Genomic DNA, 23958 nt, shown 5'->3' with positions numbered 1-23958 from the left:
CTATAGAAACCGTTCACAAATTCTACAATTATTCTATCTAGTCAAGAAAATGAATTGAGCTTTCATTTCAATTTTCATGGAGCAACTTCGCATCTTTCCTTTGAAAATGCTTTCTCATTTTGTGCTTCTATGAGGTTCCATGAAAATGCAAAGATCTTCACACATATCTTTTGCATAGCTTAATTCCTATGTCGATTCCTCATGTTTTTCTATCAGTACCATTTGCAAAACATTTACTTTTCGAGCTTACAATTTTATGCGTCCGTTTGATTGTAAATAATTTTTTGCATCGTTCACTTTGTGTAGCACAAGTTGCTAGATGCTTAAGAAAGGAAAATGAAGTGTGTTGTAACTAGTGAAGGTCCTGTGTCTGTTTTTGCATTTATGCTTTCTTCTTTTTTTTTCTTCTAGAATCTACTTAATTCTCTTTAAGAGTAACCAAAATTATTTATAATAATGCCATATAGTAATATTCTACTCAATATTATAAATGAAGCAATAAAAATAATTTATTGCTTATATATTATAACATGCATATATTTTACAATTCTATTTCAATTTAAAAAAGGAAGCACCTTTTTTATAAAACAAAATACAGTATTTGATAGAATGTCTTGTTTTTGATGAACAAAATTTTTTTTTTTAATTTCATTACAGAATACTTATTTTAAAGTTTATAGATAAAGTGTAAATATCAAAAAAAATTAGCATTCCTTATGGAATTATAATTTTTTTTTTTTTTAATTTCCTGCAAAAGCAAAAGAAATAATATAAAAGGACTTTTTTTCATTAAATCATAGAAATTTTATTAACTGCTGGTCATAGAGTATTTAAAAATAATTTTCTGAGAATTAAGAGTAAACATTTACTTTATAACTTCCAAGTAAGTAGCTTTTCTTATTAAATAATTTTCTTTCTTTTCTTTTTTCTAAACAGAAGTATTTCATTTAAAAAAAAAACGGTAGTATGTAGTAGTAAGTTTTGAAATATTAAATAATTACTTATAATTTGAGTAAGGTTTCCAATTTAAATAAATAATAGCTCTTGGTTATAACAATTTTTTTTTCCAGAAAAGTACTTTTGTAGCAGAATTAAAGAGATCAAACAATAATTTCAAGCTTTTTATTTATTAATATTTCTACATTATGTGCCTTGAAAAATATAATCGTCACAGTACACTAATGTTCTACAAAAATATCACATTTTGAAATAATGCACAATATATATCACAAGCAAATACAAAATGTAGAACTGTTATATGAATGAATTTTTAAACAGAAATCATACAATCTAAGATTCAAAGAAGTAAAATATTTTTCAATAAAACTAACTTTTTAAATGACTTTATAGAGTCTACATTTAACAACTGGATAAATACTATCATAATTTTTTAACTTTGTATATAAAACTAACTTCTAGTATATACTTAAAAAGAATTTATTTTTGAACTAAACTTCAAACAGATTCATATGCTGTAATGTGAAGTCATTTTCAGACTACCCAAGTGCCAGTTTCGGTCAATTTATTTAATCATTTAAATCAAATTATACTCTTTTTGTAAATTAAGTCAACTCTTTGATCAGGACCATATTAATAAAGTTAAGTGCATGCCCAGCCAGAATAATTTTAAGACCCATCATAATTATTATTCAGAATTTGAGTGCCTTTAACCAAGTGAAGCTATCTAAATAATATTTTTTTACAAATAATAATAATAAAGAAATAAAATAAAGCAAAAAAGGCACTTGCTTTTCTTATTAACAGCTTACATATTTTTTATATTAATAGTTTGAAATTAGCTTCTTTACAAAATAGGATTATACAAGTCAACTTCCATGTATACACAAATTGTATGCATGGCTAATTTTAATGGCTACATTATAAGTATAAAAAATATTCATATGAGAACTTTGTAGGAATAGATTTAAAATGATATACGATTACTATATAAACACTAGAAGTTGGTAGCAGTTTAGTTATAACTTTAATCCTATTGTTACATTTAGCATATTTAAAACTGCAATTAAATTTTTTTGGTTCAAAATAAAATCAATGTTCTTAAAATTTTAGGAGATTTTATACAAAAACGCCATTTTTTAATAATCTAATAAGAATAATGGAATTAACAAAACAACTGAAATACCTAATTAAAAGTTTGGCTTCTACATTAACAAGACTACGAACAATGAAAGAAATTTCATCTAAAGGAAATTACAGAAATTAATTACTTATCAGTTTTGAATTATTATCAATTTTTATATAATGTTAAGGCTGAAAAATTTAGAACTGATTTTTAAAATCAGGAAAGGAATTTATATTGTTATTAAAAATAGTAATATTTTAGGACAAAGTTTAGAAATTAATTATAACAATCTAGTAAGAGATGTATTTTGAAGATGATTAGGATTAGAAAAAAAATATATAAAAAATACATATTTTGTACATATACTACACAAGTGTGAAGTTCTTTTTCTTGTATCAATCATGCAATTTTGGTCCATTTCCTTTTTTTATAATAATTCTTAAAAAAAAAATAACAAATATTAAAACTTTGATATCTAAGATAACTTGTAACTTGAGCTGCCAGTTTTAAAGTGGATCAACTTCCAAGATTATTTCAGAATTAACTTTTATCTCTCTGAGTTATAAAATTGCCGATTATATATGTTTGCAGTTCTATCAGATATTATCTATGAACATTTTACGTATGGCTGGCAACTTCTAGTCAAAAGCAGATATTAGAAAAAGAATGAAGAAAGAAACTAGATATTTATTGCAAACTCTGATATTGCTCTTTGTGAAAATTTGTCCTTTCAAACATACCATACCAAAGAAGTTTGACAAAATAATGTTAATTACAAATAAAAGCTGTTTTTAATATTTGTACAAGATTTGATTAAGTTTTCATAAGAAAAGTGCATTTAAAATTTTATATTAAATATTTCCATCTGAAATTTTTTTTTTACTAAGACAAGTATTTTTCAATAATTTCTCATTAAATATTATTTCTCAGACACTTAAATAGTTTATTCATTGCTATCTGCTACCCAGGTATGCTTCACAATAAAAAGATCCAAGGTTTATTTGTACACTCTTCTATTCACAGCTATTTAAAATTGTGCTTTCAAAGTTATTCTGCTTTCTTCCACAATTTAGAATGTAGATACATGTCATTTAGAATAAAATTCTCTAGTAATTTTTTTTATTGTGCACATAGCAAAAATGTAAGTTATTTAGTATAGTAAGTAATATAGTAGCAAATTAATTTGCACTTTATTTATTATTATAATGGATGTACAATAGAGTACTCATTTAACAAAATTTTCTATTAAAAAAAAAGACTTTGAATAACATTTACAAATTATTTATTCTCTACATTCCAAAAGATAATTTCTATTTAACAAAGTTCTTTTTCTTTTTTTTCTTTTTTTCAATATTTTATGACTGTTTATTTTTTGAAATTCCACGCAAAAGCTATCAAATTCACTGTTATGGCCTTTGCTCTATTCCTGGAAGTAAATGACTGTCTCATTTTTTTACTTGAAGATACTGCGATAACTCAGTAATCTGAAATGCATAATATATTGTAAAGTATTTAGAAAAATAATAAAGACAATATAGTAAGTGATGAAAGTAATAATAAAGAAGCTATTTAAAAAATTGTATAAGAAGAAATGCTAGCACAACCTTTGAGAAAATACAAAAGGAACTATTGTTTCAAAAAAATTTCACAGATTATGTGTTTCAATCAAAATGGGTTTCTTACCAAAGATATTAATTTTTTTAGAAAAAATGCATTCTTTATATTAAAACAGAAGGACTACAAACTTTTCACAGATTAAGATATGCATTAAAGTCAATAAAATGAATATGCAACTTTTTGGTCTTTACTTTCTTGTATACGAAGTATAGAGAAAGTATTATAATCATCAAAAAATTCAAACTCGAGATGTTGACAAATCTTCATGTTTTAAACTTCCCAAGTTCAAAAAACATGTTTCTGTATATCTGTGATAAAGATAACTCAAAGCTGCTTTGAGCTAGAAGGATGAAATTTGATATAAGGTCTTTAAACAAAATTTATAGAATTCTAACAGTTTTTGAGCCAAATACATTCTGAGGAAGTCTATCTGTCTAATAGTGACCGAGTATAAGTTAATAATAATAATAAAAAAAGAATAAATAAATAAAGAAGATAGATAGATAAAATTTGGTATACTGATTTAACATCTATATTGTAAATATGAATTTGTTTATTCTATCAAATTTTGAGGCAAATCCAACAAAGGGTTGGCCATCTGGTGGTCTGTACTTTCAAAAACACGTAAATGCAATAACTCAAAAACAGAATGATTTAAATATATTAAATTTGGTACATGATTTTGTGGTTCCAAATGTAGTTCTTTTTAAAAGCTTTGTTTCAATCAATTGGGAAAACAAATTGCCAAAAAACTTATTGCTTAATGGACTTAACTTATTGCTTAATGATTGCCAAAAAACATATCAAAGATCACACAACAGAGTCAATGAAAATGCATGTTGAAAGTTAACATTTCATAATTAGTGTATGCTTGTGCCATGCAAGGTGATCTTTAAGATAACACCCTTATTGGAGAGTATGCGGAAAAGTTTTTCTCTTCACATTTATAAAGTACAATAAGATTTCATTAAGTAGTTTTTACAGCATTACCAAAATAATTATGTTCAAAGATATAAAATTAATGGATAATTATGTAGCAACGATAAATGTCACCAACAACATAATGTATTTTTATATCTTTTGTTCCATATTAGGATTTAAAAGTGAAATAAACACACTAATACTTTGTCTTTGAGGCATATACCAAGTCTTTTCTAAAGCTCCTATATCCAATGTCTTTGCTTATTATTGTACCACAGGTAACAACTAATCATTCAATCAATGAAAAATTTGATTCATTTAATTAAGTCATTACAAATTAGATTGTAATATTTAAAGCTAAAATGTATTCATTTTAGATTCATTTTTTAAGCAGCATTTGAAATCATTTTGCTATAGTTACAATTATATATATATATATATATATATATGATTATTCTGTAGTTGCATGATTTTTTTTCAAGACAGTGTGTTATTGAGATTTTTAAAAATTGCATATAAATTATTAAGCTCAAAGTGTTATTTGCATATGAATTTTAAATGTTTGACTGATGTCTAAGATCCCTCCTCTCCCAAATGAAAAAAAAAGGGGGGGGGGTGAAAGGGGCAGGAAAAAACTTATCATCAGATATCCTCAGAATAAATGATAAGAATTTTTTTTTTTTTTTGTATTAAAATGAACTGCTTGGCAAGAATGCAGCTTTCATCTTCTATATTTATCATGTACACATTATTTTGTTTGGAGCTGAAAATATTACAATCAAAACTGCAAATGCCTAAAAAAAAAAAAAAAAAAAAAAAAAAAAAAATTAAGAAAGGAAAAAAATGTCAGTTTTTGTTTTCCAATTTAGCTACAAAAAAACCTTATATTTAATTAAATGTTTTTTATATCATTAAAATTATTTAGCAATTTCTTTTTAAATTCATAATTCATTGGTAATACTTTGATTTTAGAAACAATAATGCTACCAAATCTTTTTACAGAATTCAACAATGAAAATGTCACTAATGACTTCATGCTAGTGAATAATAAATATATACAAAATATCATATTCTAACAAATATTGAACATGGTAGATGTTGTATTAATGTTGATGAATACATGTTTCTTTTTCTCCTTCTCCTTAAAGAAATTACTCCTATTAAGGAAATTATTATGAATCTAGCATTTTGCTGCGTTTTCCTCAGAATAAATCTGAATGAATTTAAATAAGAGGATGCTAAATAATGAATCATAGATTTTATCCTTTAAACCAAAAATGATAAAAACATCAGTATAATAAAAATTAAAATTTGTCCTGATTTACAGAGTATCTGCTCATGAAAATTCAATATTTCACAATTATTTCTCCCATTTCCCTTTTTTCAAAATTTGTCACAGAAATCAAAGTTTAGGAAAGCATTAAGTAGCTGAAGAAGTTAAATTTAAGATAGATATCATGTATTTAAGATCATATATAAGAATCATGCTACACATGATAAAAAATTACTTATAAAATAAAAATTTTTCTTCTAAAATATCTGTTTCTTAAATCTAAGGCATTTTTAATGTATCAGTAAATCAGTATTCCTCACTAAAGCTAAAAGACTAGTCAAAATATTATCTAAAATTTTAATCATCTAAGTACATTTCTCTACAAAAAGCAGCCAGTAAGAAGCATTTAGGTATATAGCTTCAAGAAATTTTGTAGAAAAGTGCTGGAGAATTCGTTGACAAATTGTTTGATATCCAAAATATGGTATATGTTGTTCAAGTATTGTAAATATTTTTAAAGATATTTGTCAACCAAATTTAAGATACTGATAATTATTCTTCAATTATACTGATAATTTCAAAAATTAATTCATTTCGCATTCTAAAATGATAGAAAAAAACAAAACAAGGATAAAATATTTTGCTACTTTTTAGTAACATAACATGGTAAATACCGTAGAAATAAATTATATAAACGTAAGTATAATACATAATAAATTTTTATGCATATATTAATATAAAATTGTTCCATTTTTACAATAATTTGACTTTTTTACTAATGGGGAACTAGTATCAGAATTATTTTCATAATTGTTATTATTATTAGCAGTATACTTATGAGCTTCTTGGTAAAAAGTATCACTAAAATGCGTCTTTAAAGTTTGTTGCTTTGTTGCTCCATTAGGTTTTAAAACTAATTCTAATTCTTGAAAATTCTGGAACCTTAAAACATCCTTGTCTTTTCGAACTATTGTGTTGGGAAGCTTTCTTAACTTCAATACCTGTAAAAGAAAATGGTCTATAAATGTAAGTAAAGAAAGGGTATCATTTAATCAATGTTTAAAACAGTGTACATTATAGTTAATTGCATTGATGAAAGTGTGAATAATTTTATTCAATGACTTTTTCTTTTAAAATAAATTTAACTGGAATTTAAACAATTTTTGGATAAAATCTTATTTGGAGGACAATTTTGAAGTTTAAAGAGAAAAAAAAAAATTCTGTTCTAACACATTTTTTTAAACTTTTATAATAGAATTTAAAAGTGCTTGCAAATCAGCATGCTATTAAGTACTAAATTTCTTGTAGAAGGAAAACAACCCAATGTGATTTTTATACAATTACACTATAAACATGTGTAATTACAGAACCATGCTTACTTTGAAAAAATTCTTATACTTTAATTGTTTACTTGTGATTCTAGATAAATTTCTTTTTCAAACACTTCTAAACTTTCGATTGTTTTAAAAAATACATCTAAGATATAAATCAAAGTTATGAAGAATTAATTTACACTTTTAGATGGCACTTCCAGTTCTTCACAGCATATTCTACATACGTTTTCATATGTCAAATCTTTTAACGGCACTTCAATTTCAATGAAATCAAGATCTATAGACTCTGCAACTCGAACTTTCAAAACAATTTCTAAAATGAAAATTTTACTTTTATTCTCATAAAAATAATAACAAAAACTAACATGAAAATAATAATATGAATATTACTGCAAAATGAAATTAATATTAAATTATACAATAATTTATTTTATATATAAAATCGATTAAAATGAAATAACACCTTTAAAATAAAACAAATGTGAAAGTGATGCTTAGCATTCACTAAACAGTTATCAAGTAGTTGCTTACCATATAAGCACTATAGTTTAAAATTCAATCCTTTAAGCAGAATGATATTAGTAAAACTCATCATAGAAAAAAAAAAATTTGCACATACTTAGATTTTGCTTACAGAAAATGTAGTGATGATTTATAAACAGCCTCAAAATAATACCAATCAATTAATCTTTTGATGAAATGATACAAATAGAATATATACTGTAAATCTGCAAAATTTAGTATTAAGATGTATATTGTAAATTATACATAAAGAAAATTGATTATATACAAATTAAAATTGTGATTTTTTTTGTACTACTAAAAATAAATTCTAAATTTATAAATAAAATATGTATTGTTCATAATATATCATGCATTACTTAATAATAAGTTGATTTTAATTTAATATATTATTTATAAAAGTACAATATCTGAATTTTTAAATTACCTTCACGTACAATGTTAAAACACTGCAAAGCAATTTTTTAAAAAACTATTTTGCTAATGATCACAAATAAATTTGATAATTTAATTATAGTTGCATGCAAAATTTATTTAAAAATGAATGATTATCACCTTCTTCAAACTTTCGTTTTGAATCACTGTCAGGATAATTATTTGAGTATAAAACCTCTGCATTTCGCTTATCCTTTTTGTCAATTTTTGGTGCTAAAGCAGGATTGGCCAAGTAATTAGGAGTGATAGTTAGAGAAGGTTTAGTTTGGAATTCAGTTTGTAATTCTGAGTTGCCTGTGCAAAATAAATAAATGATGTTAAAAACAATGTATATATTTTATAATTGATACAAATAAAAAGAATATTATTAAAAATTGTCTTCTCGATATATACATTTCTATATAAAATGTAATAAGTTTTTATAGAAAATCATCATATACAAAGCAGTTAGCATAATTTATTCATTTAAAAATCATCAGCATTACATATCAATAAACACAAGGAGTAACTCCTGATCAGCCTTCAGCCTAAAATGACTGAATGGTTGCCTGCCATAGACAATAATAGGGATACAAAATCATTGCTAATATGGCACACTTATAATCAGAGTCCAGCATTCATCTCTAAAGTGTCTATTGGTTATTAGTTTTAAGTTCGTTAACTAGGTAATACTAGCATTATTGTACCTTAAGCTGTCCTACAAATAAAATGCTGGTCATAAACAAGTTACTAACAAAAATAAAATGTAAGTTATTTTGAAATTCTATTTCATTCTATTCTAAAATTTTTTTTATCCACTAATATATACAAGACAATACTACTAATCATAAATTAATTTGTAGCAATCAGTTTACCTAAACCACAAACCCAGGTAATGATAAATACTTTATAAATAATATAAAGTATCAATCATTTCATATATTTCTAACAGATATAATAATTAAATATATCTTCATTTTGTATATTTAATTATATACACTTTGTTATATAATTAAAAAGAAAATTCTGAAGACCTAGATTACAAGGACTATAAAAGCAAACTATTTTCTGAACTGCATGAAGCTATTTCTGCTTTCATGAATAGCAATTTTAAAGCAAAAAATGATGAAATTAATAAATAGAATATAATTATTATTTTACTAATAATACTGAATTTCCAAACCATTTCATTCTTTTTATGGTAAAAGATTAAGCAACTTAAAGATATTTAATTCATGAAAATAAAAATTATATAAATATACTCTATGATGATTATGTATATATATTATAATTTTGAAAAGAACAAAAAATATAGCACTAAACAATTCTTCATTTAAAAGATTTTATCAGAATGTTGGATTTGATATTTTTCTCTAAGTGAAAATAATTAATTTCTAATATTAATATTTTATTCTCAGTATATATATATATATATATATATATATATATATATATATATATATATATATATATATATATATATAATTTTTTTAAATAAAATCACTCACATTTTTTTACAAGCATAATGGAACATATATTAATGCAACTATGTAATTATTTCAATTTTATTTAAAAAGAAGAAAGGAAAAAAAAAAAGTGTTTGATCAAACTAATCATAATAAAATATAATAGAAATAAATTTAAAATAATATATTTTTAACTTAAGAAAAAAACAAGTCTCAATTAAAAAAAATTATAAGAACAAAATCAATATGTTACCGGATAAGATATTATGTATCTCTTCATTTTTAGCTACTGCAAGAGGTGATTCTCCATAGACTGATGTTAAAGATGAATCTGCACCTTGTGACAATAATAAGCGGACTATAGATGGGTGACCTCGTTTTGCTGCCCAATGCAAAGCAGTCCTATAAAAAGAAAAAATAAGAACAGGATATCAAATAGTCATTATGATTAGTTTGGTCAAATGAAAGAGGTTCATCTGAACATTGTTTTTTTTTTTTAAATCTTAGTTAGGAACAACTAAAACTAAATATCTTTTATATATTAAAAAGAAGAGATATAATTTTCTTTGGAAGTTATTTCCTTTTTTTAATCAAATAAGACAAACGTAAATAAAATTTTATAGCTCATAATCTATTTCTACTTATTTTCTATAAATACACAATAGAAAGTAAGTAGAAATGAAATAGATAGTAATAAAGAAAATTAGAGTAAAAAATTTGTTACATCAAGTTCTACATTTCTTTTATATTATTAAATTTTTATTTAATTACAAGTATAATATTTTCTACATGTCCCCCCCCCAAAAAAAAAATTGTGCAATCCTTTTCTAAAAATATTAGCCAAAATAATAATTTTTATAAACATTTCCTATCTACCTTTTAAAAAATTACAAAATGTATCTTCAATATTACATGCATTTCATTTGTATATCATTCATACATTATAATCTTATTTTTTGTATCACATAGAAAAATTCCTCTCATAGATTGCAATCAGCAATTTGTTCTAATTATAATCATAGTCCGAAATTCATCCTAATTATAATCAAAGTCCTAAATTTATCCTAACTATAATCACAATCACAAATTCATCCTAATTACAATCAGTCACAAACTTATCCTAATTATAATCACAGTCACAAATTCTTTCTAATTAAAGATTCCATATGAAAACTTACATTAACTTTGCTAGCAAAATGCTCATCCTCAAATTGTAATTCAATTTTGTAGAATTAAAACAGCTTTCCAGAGCTAAAATTCTTTTAATTTGTACTCGTACAACATACTTATATAACATGGTATGATCACCTTGGCTTTTCAGATATCTATTTATTAATAAGCATCAATCACCAGTTACAGATAAGATTTGACATAAAGCACATTTACTACAACATAGAATGGGAGGAAAAATAAAAAGAAACACAAAAGGATTTAAAACAAAGGGATTTTAGCATAAATGTTTAATATCTTTTGGCTACAAATGAAATTTTAAATAAAAAGGATAAAAATATTTTGTACAATCCACTGATATATTTCTACCTATTTCCATTAATATGTGATTTTATATTATAAAATTGTCTTTTTTACGCACATCTATTTCTTAATGAAAATCAATTATCAACTACAGTTAAAATTTGACAAAGAACAGATTTATTAATCAAAACAACTGGAGAAATAAATTAAAAGTAAGTAATTAGACAAAAGATTGAATTTCGGCATTCAGTATTTTTATAATTTAATCACAAAAGGAACGTTTAATTTTTAAAACAAAAAAGGATTAAAATATTTCGTACCATCCATTTATAGAATGCTGACTATTAACATCAACACCTGCTTCTAAAAGTTTTCTTACTCCATCTTCATCTCCCAGTGCGGATGCTTCTCTCAGAAAGTCCTCGTTTCGTTTTTCAGGATTCATTTTAATAAGCAGAAAACACAGATAAATTTTATAAGAGGTAACGTTTTAATTAAAACTTCCGAAACACAAGTAAACAGAAACCAATTGTTTACCTTGGTTTGTAGCAGACATAATTGTTACGGTTATATTGCGTACAGACCTACTAAAATTCAATTGGAGGACAAAGATATCGATTAGTTTCTTCAGTAGGTTTACTGTATTTGGCTGCTTTGTTAATAGTTTTTTATATTCTAATTTGATGTAGCATCTAGCCACATTGGCGCTAAAGTAAATTTGCTAGCAACCCTTTTAACTGATAAATATGCTTGACGAATAACAAGGCCGATTAGACAATGTTACAACAAATTGTTCTGTGTGTTAACATGTTTATAGCTTTGAAAATTGAACATCATTCGAACGAGTTTATATTGCTAAATTAATTTATCACTGTGAAGAATCTAGAAAACTGTATCACATGAATTTGAAAACTTTATATTTGTAGTATTTTCGGAAAAGTCTTGATAAAGGTATTGGATTATACTTTTATTTTTAAAAGTTGGCATCACCACAAATGGGTAATAAAAGTGGAAGTGCTCTTGGAATTTGATTGTTTACAAATTTGAAAAGTAAGTTTGTTACACTTATGTATCTCAACTGTTTTTCCGTTCGTATATTATTTATTTCTTTTGGGGCGAAACTCATGTGTTCGTAGTAATTTGTGTAAGCTTCTATTTTTTTCCGACTCTTATTTTTTATCACGTGGTGTAATGTTTATGTTTTGAACATTACTCGTCGCTTTTGTATATCCCTTTGATTTTATTGGAAACCGGAAGAAGTTACATTTTAGAAAATATCTTCCTGAAATTCAGTTATTAATTAGAAAATGATGTAATTGTTATAAAAATTTTACATTTTAAGTTTTTTTTTTATTACTGATTGAATGACTTTTTTTTATGAAATTATGTCTGACCATGAACAAACTAGTAAATGGTTTAGCGATTGTGTAAAAAGACAAAAACATAGACGGAATAAATACGCCCATGAACAAGGACAAACTGAAAGAAAGGAACAAGATCCCCATTTGTCTGATCCTGCATCTTATTCGCATTGCTGTTATTGCATTAAAGTGTTTTTTGATGCGAAATTTTTAGTGAAGCATATGTTACGACGGCATTCTGATAAGTTAGTCGAGCTGCATAAAAATATCTTATCTGTAACAAAGTCTCAAAATGTTATTCATGAATCACCTGATTTAGTTGAATTTTTAAAAGGAGAATTTTCTGATTTAAAAGTTGAAGTAGATTATATTAAAAAAGTTCTTGCTGATCATTTACAAGAGAAAAATAACTCAGTGGCACAGAGAAAAAGTGATGACAAGCCATCTACTAATATGAAAAGTCCAAATTTTGATAAAGCACCAATCAATACAAAGAGTGATTCTCTGAAATATAAACAGGCTGAAATTGTTTCAACAGTCACATCTAACCACATATCAGCTGTTGATTTTCAGAATTTGCAAATACGAGTTGATAAATTGTTTCAAATGTTCAGAGAAACTGTAGTATCGAAGGAAGATATAGAAAAAACACTTGCATTAAGTGAAGAAAGGATTTGTTTGACTCTTAAAAATAAATTACTTGAAGAAATTAAAAATACCCTTTTAAATCAACAGAAGAAAAATGAAGAAGAATTTGAAGCACATTATAAACAGTTAAAAAATGAGGTGGATAAATTAGAGAAAGCTGTTCAATTAAATTCTAAAAAAATTGAATCTCCTGATTGTTTTCAAGAAATTCAAAATAAGTTTGAATCCAAGATTCAGAGCTTACTAATTGGCCATTCTCTATTCAACTCAAATATTAAGATAAGTAAGGCACATAAAAGCAAAAACTCGAGTAATGACCAGAAGCTATCATTGCATAAATCAAGGAGACCAACAAAAAGTATATATACATGTAAATCTGTTCATAATAAATGCTTTGATTTATCAGGAACCAGTCGGAATAAAATTCTTCAATCTCCATGGAGTTGTAGAAGAAAACAAAAACACTTTGAAGATATATCTCACATAAACAGAGAAACTATTTTGTCTTCTGAAAATAACCAACCAGAAATTAGAGAACAAGAGAAGCTTCATGAATTTAAATCCTTAGTGAATAATTCAGAAAATTTTAGTGAGAAACATCTCATGGAAGTTAAACTTATTGTTGAAGAAAAATTGAGAAGTTTAAATATTGATCCAAGTACCGTAAAATTATCTAATGCAGAGTTTGAGAAAAAAATGCGACTAATAAATACAGAAAAAGAATTTTTGGAGAAGAAATATGAAAATTTTTCACAAATATATAAGGAACTAAACAATCATGTTATTAAAGTAGCTAAATCAAAATTAAGAAGAAAACTACCCAAAAAACTGCGTTTTTCTGATTCACCTAGTCTTCTATCTCCAGATGTTTTTGACAGTGATTCAGCTGTAAAAATATCTTGTCCTGCTCAGAAACAAGAAAGCTCAGGCTTTATATTATCATCTGATCTAAATGCACAAGGAGATGCTTGCAAAAATTTTGATGTAGAAAATTTAACACCTATTCAAGAAAACCTTGAAGATGTTTCAGAAAGATCATATACAGCTTATGTTCAACAGTCATCACCTCAAGAAGAAGAAATAAATAGGAAATATTCTTCTGCTAACCCAGTTGGTTATGTGATTGAAAGCAATTCTGCTAAAAAATCTAGTAACTCTCTTTTACTGAAATCAGTTGAAGAAATGAGTGATTTGAGCTCTCTTGAGTCGGATATTTTAGAAGATGAATGTGACAATTTACAAGGAGACCTCTGAATTAAATATTTTGAATTTTGTTTCAAAATTGAAATTATTATTAAAAATTTAAAATTCATTAAAAAAATTTATTTTTGTATTATTGAAAAAGTAACTTTTTATTTTAAATAATGTTGAAAATAATTAAATGTCATAAAACATTGCTAATTGTAAGATCCATAGAAATATATATAAAAAAATTACTGCTGTAGAATATACATTTTTTTTAATTATAAAGATGCATTATTTTATATTTGTATATTAACAGTTTGATGAATCAAAATATTTAATACTGAATTATGGCTAAGCATTTTATTTCTAATTGCACTTCATTTTTTTTTTGTTTTGTTATTGCAAAATATTAAAAGACTTTTGATATTTTTATTGCATAAATATTATATGCTTATCTTTGTATTTCTTAATAAACTGTTATGGTCATATATATATTTAATTTCCTTCATTTTATATACATTAGTTCAACAATGTTTATAAGATTTAATTTGAATTTTAATGGTGTAAGATTTCTTTTTGACTGAACAATGCAATGCTTTTTCTTTAAATCAATGTAACATATTTATAAAAGCATTACAAGAATGAGAATTTGCACCTTGCGCTACTGTATGATGTTACAAAAGATTAAGTGAAAAGTAATTCATGCTACACTCATTATTATAAAAAACACACACTCAAACACTTATCATTAAAAAAAAATCCCATGAAAAACTGTGTAATAAATTATTTGAAGCAAGCTTTTTTTTTGTTGCTTATTTATGTAAATTTTATTGACTGCATTGTAATAAAAACTTGGTATTATATGTGCAAATTTAAGCAGCACATATTTGTGAAATAACAGAAAAATAAATAAATGAGTAAAAAAAGTTCAGATCTGATTGTTTAAAGTTGTGTTAATGTCTGATAGAAACTGGTATTTGTATCGTAATAAGCAAAAGATAAATGTCTGAACTTTTTTTTAAAAAAAATAATTATCTTTTTACTAAAGCAGTGCTTTCCGTATTTTATAAAAAGTGTTGCAAAAACAAATTCTTTTTGGAATGCTGTAGATAAATGGATATTTTAATTTACTTGGATGAAAAGGATATAGTGAGACTTTTTTCATTTTCCAGTAGCTCATTAATGGTTTAATGTGTTAAACTTGAATGTGTTTTTACAATGTTCTAAAACTGGTTAAATGAAAGCTAATTAGCTATCTGAATGTACTGTATGGTTTTCATTTTAACCAGTCTATGATTTCATTTTTGTGTTGTTGAAGTAGTCAAGGCTAAACTAAATTGTACAATACTATCACCAAATGAATTCTTCTTTAACCATAATTAGCTCTAATAGATGTCCATCTAATAATATCAGGAGGATGATCTGGAAACATTTTAGTACATGCCAATATTATCTTACATTTTCCCTGAAATCAATATGCATAATTAGATTTCCTTCCTGTTTTCAACTTGCTGCCATATTTTGTTATCAAAATGTTCACCTTTTTTTTTTTTTTATTACCCTGGTTTATTTTCTAGATAATGTAGAAATACAAAAACATTTTTTTATTTCTTGATATTTTACTATATTTCAAAAACAAAATATACATTGATTTTTATCTGTAAAAATGGCTTTTATTAACTTTGCTATAATTTTTTCTTTAAAAAAAATCACAATTGTAATTTATATATATATATAAAAAAAGTATATGAACCAGTTCTTTTGATAGTCTTTATAATGCTGAATCTTGTCATGAATCGTATTTATATATGCAACTCTTTTCTGAGAATATAATTTTTAAATATGTACATCAATTTTTAGGTAATGTAAATGTGATTTAAAATGTTCTAACAAGTTGTTAGGGCAAGTTTATATGATAAAAAATTATCAAATCTTTAATCAAAATATCAATGCGTCAAAGCTTTAAGTAAGCTTCTATTTTTCTTTTCTATGATCCTTGTGACTTGTTAGCTTGATTAATTTAGCATTTGTTAATTTATGAACTACTTTTAAAATATGCTAAATATCTTTTTCCAGTTTTATTTATTTTTGAAATAAATAAAAACAAAAACTTCTAGGGCTGTCTTCATTCTTAGAAATTTTTAACATTCTGCAGATAATTTTCCTAGAAACATTTAGTATTAATAATTGTTTTTGATTTCAGAAATAATTGTATTTATTTTATAATTATTAAAGGAATGATTTTATGAGAGAATTTACAATATCAATAAGCCAAGGGAAAAATTTCAATATTTTGATTTCTTTGTTAAAGAAATATTAACTATATTCTCATAGATATTTTTATTAGTATTATTTCAATATATATCTAAGAGTTCTATGAGAATTCATGAGAAGTATTTGAAATATTTGCATTCTAGCACTTTTGATTGAACAAAAGTGTTTATCTTAAGAAACACTTTGAAATAGGAAAAGAAAAAGTTAGGTTTTTGTGTTCCTGATGTAAGTGAAAAGGAGTTCAAGTTAGTTTTAAAATAAACATTTCTAGTGAACATAACATTTAGATACTTTCTTGAAATCTGTAAACCTCTCTTCAGGAAAATAGTCCATTAATGAAAAATAAATTGCTTACTATATAAAATTTTTACATAATTAAGAATTTTAAATATTCTTTTATAGTTCTGAAATTCTTAAGGCATTATATTGGAACCCAACTTTTATATTATTTTATATCTTCTTCTAATAAAATAGACATAAAAATAATTTAGTTGATAATTTAAGGTTGAATAAAAATAGTAATATTTACAGGGGAGAAAAAAAATTAAAAAGGAACTTGCAATTGATCAAATGACCCTCTAGAATTATATAAAAAGATACCTTTCAATTAAAACTAGTCCATTTTGTTTATTCTTTTCAAAAATTATTAAATACTGAAGAATAATTCTAGCTATTCATAATTTATTTGTCTCATCTAAAAGTTTTACAATCAAGATTGTTCTAATAATCTTGAATTCTTTATAGATTGTTTGTATATAAAATTTTTAATTTTAATGTTCTTTAGTTTCATTATAAATATCTATTTTTAATAACTTTTCAATAAATTGTTTTCAAATATTCTTGAATCGATTCTCGTGAATAATTTTAGAATTTTTTTTGTATTCTACACACCTGGGTACTTTATTGTCATTAGAAACATAAATGTTTCAATAAATACCAGTAGAGCTTTTATATAATATTTAAAATTTAAAAATGTAAATTTAATTTAATAACTTTGAGATGAGAAAGAACAAGCAAAATCTGTTTTATTATTTTTATAATCTCATATTTTAATAATAGCCATTTCGTTTAAAATAAATTGTAACTAAAACAGTCCTCAATGCTCTTCATTTCCAAGTCAGTTGCAGGCAGTAATATGTTTTAGATATATATTCTTTGTATATGCTGTAGATTTTATTATATAACTTTATAACACTAGACAATTAAGATTTCAGTATTCTTTTAAAACTAATATGTCTAATTCTCTGGCAGATAATTTTACTTTCTGCCCTTTTGTATACTCCTGTATGTATAGAGTAATTTCAATGCTAATAAGGCAGAACGAGGATAATAACCTTGATTGTATCAAAAAAATCTTATACACTATGTCACTTATTTGATTATTTTGAATCTGAATCAAAATGATCACTACAATTAAATAATTAGTACATTTAAAATGCTTTGAAAATATTACAATTCTATGAGTATACAAGAACATCTGAATAAGACCATATAAAATCCTGTATGATTCATGTATTTTAATGAAAGGAGAAAAATTGATACCAATATACAGAATTGAAAAACATTCATATTTTTTTAAAAAAAAGGTTTTCTTAAAAAAAAAAAAAACTATTATCAAACATTTAATGGATAAACCTTTCATATGAATGATGTCCAGCAAAAGATTCTGCATGGTATAGCACTGATCTTAAGCATCAAAAGGCATGAGGAATTTTGTTGACTGATAGGTTTAACTTCTCTTTGTCATCATTGTCTTAATGTTTTATGTGTCATCTTTTTGATTCATCCATGCATGACAATTATTACTTATGTAGGGTTTTTTTTTTTTTTTTCCCCTTCAGTTTCTATTAACATTGATTCAGGCCTCACAATCTTCTTCAGAAGGATCTGCTTACATTTCAATAAATCATGACCATTCTTGAAATAAAATTTTCTTGCTGAACAACTTGAATATCTAACTGTAAATCAATTGAATTGTTTATCACTAGAACTGGCTGGTTTTTTTATGTATTTAGATACAGGAGAAGCATTTCCTCACTTTTTTTTTTTATCAATACAACCAAATAATCCTAATATACATAAAAAACCAGTTTGCCTTCTGTATTAAAAAGAGCTGAACTTACCATCTTTGCTAAAATCCCCATAATAGTGGGATGTTTGGAACTCCTATCAATAATTTGAATGTTAAGGAAATTCAAAAAAAAAAAAAATCTGTATTTTTTTAAGTTAAAAGAAATATTCTGATTTTTTTAAAAAAAATTTTTTGAAAGAGAATTACTGAATTGTTTTTTCATTCTCATTTCTGTAATATAAATCATATAAGAATATCAACATGTGATATTTTAACTTCCTTCTACAAACTTTTATAATCATGGAACAAGCAAATTGATATTTGCCCATTAGCATTACTGTTTCTTAAGTTCGAATTACAGATAACAGTCAGAACTATATTTTGTTACATGTATTGTGTATCATTCAACCATAAATGGTTATTTCTGCATTCACTTTGGATTGCTTATACAAAATATTTTATTTATCAATAGAAACTATATGCTGACTAAATTAAATATATTTTGAAAAAGTTTTCAGAAGATGATTTTACCACAAAAATAATTAAAGTTTTGTTTTTTGTTTTTTTAGTAATGTGGATAGATTTTTAATAATTCTAATAATTCATTAAGCTTTAAATGGTTGAATTTTACTTTTATATTTCAGGATTAAAATGTCATCTGTTAGTAAGAATAAGAAGAGAAAAAACAAAAAGAAGTACTTCCAGTCTAATAAAAAACATAAAACTGGAGTTTTAGAGGCTGGATTAAAAGGATTTTTAATTACATGCAATAATGAACATATGTGTGTTAAAGAAGCATACAATTTACTGAATGAATTTGCTGATGATTTATATGGACCAGAATTTGAGGTATTTAATTTTTTCTTTTAAACAGCAATTATATTCTGGGTACCTACCCTAATCATTGCTCAATGGCTAATTTTTTTTAGTGAATGAGAGTTAGAGATAAGCATGTACTTTCAGTTTGAAAAAAAAAAGCATTTTAAGTAAAAGAAAGATTTTTTTTAAATGTTTTAGTTTAGTATACATTTGCTGAAAAAATTACATAATCTAAATTTTTATAGTTCCAAGCTCCTATTAGTCATATTTAATAGAATAATATTGTCACACAAATGTTTAAAACAAAGTCCCATTCTTCTTCATTCAAAACTGACTGACTAATTTAATAACTGACCAAATGATGAAGCTTTGAAATTTATTATTTTAACCCTACAAACAGCTGCCTTGAGAAAAGTCATGTATTTATAATGGATCAGCCCTGTAGGTTGGAGCACTGAAATAGTTTTTTGAATATTTAAACAAAAATTTACACATTTAAAATATGCAAATTTTTAGAAGAAAAAATTTATATATATATATATATATATATATATATATATATATATATATATATATATATATATATATATATATATATATATATATATATATATTTGCAATGATTTGTTTAAGTTAAATACACATCCAAAAGGTATTTCATATATTAAAAAAAGAAAAAATAAACATATAAGTTGCAATATTCTGTAATAAATATGTGATAATAATTTTTATGTCAACTTTTTTAACCATTATGCTATTTAGATTTAGTATTGAAAAACAAAGAAGGAAATTTTAGTAAGCTATTGCATTATCTATAGTAATAAAACAAGAGTTTAATTCTTTCCAAATAAAATGATGTTGAGGACATTCTGATTACCTGTTACTGAAATTATATATTCATCTCTATTATATAACCAATTGTGATGTTTCTAGCTTAAAATCGATTATACTTATTTTAATTTTAAAGAACAAACATTCAAAGGGGACAAAAATTTATTGCTTACCATATACCTAGAAAGATTTACACTATACTAATCTCTAAGACTCTTTCAGACAAAAAATAAATGTATTATACTAATACAAGTAATATCAGAAAGATAAGTGAAAATTAGCAATAATTTTTCCATTGATTAAATTAAGCATAATTCACAAATTACTCTCAAATGTATAATTATATGTTACCTTTCAAACAGCCATGATTGATAAATTCCCTTAACAGATTAAAATTAAATTTTCATACAAATGCATAATTTAAGATTTCTGTAACATTTTTTCAGATTCAATTTTTTTATTGTAATATTACTATAGGCTACGGAAAAATCTTCCGATTCAAAAGAATTGGATATTGAAGAAGAATTGAACAAGGAAATTGAAGCTATGAAAACTAAGAAAAGAAGGTTTCAACAAGTTTGTACAATGGTTAAAGGAATACTTTTCATCAATACCACTGTAAGTTAAAGCATTTATTTATATATTTGGTACAAAGATGCTAGAATAAAAATGTTATAAAAACTTGATAAATTAAAAAGTTTAAAAAAAAAAAAAAAAAAAAAACTATTTTTTTAACTCTGAGGATCTTTCCAAACTAGTAATCAAATTGTATGCTAATTTTTAATCATTTCATCAAAAATAATAATTTAAAATTCACTAATATGAATATTTTTATTTAAAAAATACTTGCAACTTGTGAAATAGAGAATTTAAATGATTAACGCTATATCAATCACTAAGAAATAAAACTCGGGCAAAAAAAAAAAAAAAATGTATTTTACTAACACAAGTAATATTACAAAGATAGTAAAAATTATTAATAATTTTTCCATAAATTAAATGTTATAATTCATGAATTATTGCACAAATGTATGATTATAACTTTCTCTATATTTCTTTAATTATATATATATATATATATATATATATATATATATATATATATATATATATATATATATATATATAGATAGATAGATAGATAGATAGATAAACTTAAAAATATGAGAAAGTTTTGAACTGTTTATAAAATATGGTCTGTTTTAATTATATGACTTTTTTTTTTTATTAATACAAACAAATTTTAGTGGTATGAGTTACTTATATATTTTTCTTTCAATCTAGTTCATGTTAACATAAAAATATTTATTTTATTAACAGTTGAAAGAAAACTATTCAATGGAGCTTTATTGATCTTATTTTTAAAAACTGCCAGATATTTAATACTGTATAAATTATTAACAGCAATATCTGTAACTTTGGCTCTATTTTATTGCTAAGAAAAAGCAAAAACATGTTCTTTTAAGTTTAACAGATTTCATATCCAATCTTTTAGTAATAATTGATATTCTAAAGCTTTGGAATTAACAGCAGTTTTAATTTTGGCATATAATGACGCAATAAAAAATAAACATACATTAAATAAAATAAAACATTATTCAGGAACTCAAGCTAAAAAACAGATATGCTAATATGCTAATTGAATAAATTAAAAATTTTTAAAATTGCTCAAATACGAGACAAAAGTTAGGCAGTTAAAGAAATTACAATTTTAAAAGACGATGTTTAATTACTGCATGTGTATATAAAATTTTTGTTTTCATTTCTATGTATTGAAAACAAAATTGTCTAGAATACAACTTAACATGTGAATGATATATGCAATTAAACCATAAAATAGGTTCAATATTTTGATAAAAAAAATGGAATTGATACATATTTGGAAAATTAATTAAAAGAAAAAATCGTATGATAATAAAATAGATGTTAATATAACGCTTCTTTTTTTAGATTTAAGATATAAAAATTTTTGTCCTACGATTTTTTCTGAAATTTTGATTTAAAAAAAACAAAAAAATTTTAGAGAGTTGTAAAAACTTTTAATAGTGGCAACCTTTAATAATTTTGGTTCATATTGATTATCTTTCCAATTTTTTAAAAATAAATTTAGAATGCATATTCTTTGGCACCTAGAAATATTTAATGAGTGAATCTTTCTAAGTACTAAAGAATATGTGTGGCATATTCATTCAAATCTATCACAAGGTGTAGAATTGCATAAGGTTCAAACAAATGGATTTTCAACTTCATGTATTAAGAATAATTTACAAATTCTTCTCATATTCAAGCATATAGATGTATTATTAAAATGTAGTAAATAATACAATGTAGTAAAGGAATTAATCCATTGCAAAGATAATTCTTTTTTGTGCCAAATCAATTATAAAATGCATGCTCTGATAATATTATGTATTTATTTAAACTTTACAATAACATATTTTTTCAGGTACCAGATCCTACAAAATTAGCGACTTCCATCTTTGACAATGTACTTCAAACTGGTAAACGACGGGGAAGATTTATTCTAAAAATGATACCAATCATAGTCACTTGTAAAGCTACCCAAAATGATATAAGAAAACATCTTGATGAGCATATGCAGGAATTAATAAAAAATGATGAAAATAAGAAACTCACTTATAGAATAGAAAGTAGAATTCGTCACAATAATAATATTAGTACATCTCATGTACTATGGTATGTTAGAGAATCGGTTGAAAAGTTTGCCCCAGAATGGATTGTTAGTTTAACAGAACCACAACTAGTGTTTTCTATTCAAATATTGCGTTCCATATGTTGCATTGGAATTTTAAAGAATTATATGGAATACAGAAAGTATAATTTGTCAGAAGCAGCCAGTATAAATGATAAAGAGTCATCCCAAATCAATTCTCAAGGAGATTGTGATGAAAAACAAACCTCAAGTGATGAAGAAATAAATGAAGGCAATATGCAAGATAGTGATTACAAATTACAAATCAAAGGAAATAAAGATGAAGACATAGTTCAAAACAATGGACAACAAGGAAACAATGATGAAATTCAAGCTCCAAGCAATAAAAATGTGACTTCAGAAACTGAAAAGTGCAATGAATCATGTAATAAAAATTCTTGATAATAAAATTATGATGTCTATCTCTGGAATTGTATTTTTAACTGGCTTTAATAGAAAAACATGTTGCATTAAATCAACTAATTTACATCCTTGCAAATAGTTTATTATTATACATTCACAAGAATCTGATATATGGAAGCAAATTGTTGTAAAATCAATGCCACATAAAACTTTAAATTTCATTTTCATTCAATGATCTAATATGCCTTGTCTTACCCAAACACATCTATACTAAAAATAAAGATGAATGTGTGTGTTTGTATTCTATGAGCCATAACATTTGACCTATAGCTACAAAATTTGGCATATTATATATCTTGTAGGATAAAAATAAATCTCTCCCAGGGGCGACTTTTTTCAAATATTTAAATGAAAATTATTTTGATTTTAGATTTTTTCAGAATTTATAAAAATGATTTTTGCACCATTTTAAAATACAAAAATTCTCTTTAATGATACCAATTTAATAATCTCGAGAAATTTTATTAATTCCTAACTAGGTAAAAATATAATTTTTTAAAATTATATTTTTGCCTAATTTATAACAAAAG

General features: G+C 24.4%; 2 protein-coding genes across 4 annotated transcripts; one reads left to right on the top strand and one right to left on the bottom strand.

Moving 5' to 3' along the window:
* Window positions 1-1107: 1107 nt before the first annotated feature.
* LOC129983776 (ankyrin repeat domain-containing protein 40-like) lies at window positions 1108-11762 on the bottom strand. Of its 2 annotated transcripts, XM_056093405.1 has the most exons (6): window positions 11424-11762; window positions 9884-10032; window positions 8306-8479; window positions 7408-7541; window positions 6729-6895; window positions 1108-3567 (listed from the first exon to the last, which is right to left on the bottom strand). In XM_056093405.1, the coding sequence occupies exons 1-6, from the start codon at window positions 11546-11548 to the stop codon at window positions 3537-3539; spliced, it is 780 nt and encodes a 259-aa protein (XP_055949380.1). In that variant the 5' UTR covers window positions 11549-11762; the 3' UTR covers window positions 1108-3536. The 2 variants fall into 2 exon arrangements, with proteins under 2 accessions (XP_055949380.1, XP_055949379.1); XM_056093404.1 differs by lacking the exon at window positions 1108-3567 and having other exon boundaries at window positions 6559-6895.
* Window positions 11763-12022: 260 nt separating this feature from the next.
* On the top strand, window positions 12023-23436 carry LOC129983775 (THUMP domain-containing protein 1-like). Of its 2 annotated transcripts, none has more exons than XM_056093402.1 (4): window positions 12023-12153; window positions 19287-19491; window positions 20770-20910; window positions 22739-23436. In XM_056093402.1, the coding sequence occupies exons 2-4, from the start codon at window positions 19294-19296 to the stop codon at window positions 23405-23407; spliced, it is 1008 nt and encodes a 335-aa protein (XP_055949377.1). In that variant the 5' UTR covers window positions 12023-12153; window positions 19287-19293; the 3' UTR covers window positions 23408-23436. The 2 variants fall into 2 exon arrangements, with proteins under 2 accessions (XP_055949377.1, XP_055949378.1); XM_056093403.1 differs by lacking the exon at window positions 12023-12153 and adding an exon at window positions 12158-12247.
* The last annotated feature ends 522 nt before the right edge of the window (window positions 23437-23958 follow it).

Source organism: Argiope bruennichi, chromosome 9 (assembly GCF_947563725.1).
Source record: "Argiope bruennichi chromosome 9, qqArgBrue1.1, whole genome shotgun sequence".
Taxonomy (NCBI): domain Eukaryota; kingdom Metazoa; phylum Arthropoda; class Arachnida; order Araneae; family Araneidae; genus Argiope; species Argiope bruennichi.
Note: the sequence above shows the minus strand (reverse complement) of the source record. Positions and strands in the feature narration are given on the sequence as shown.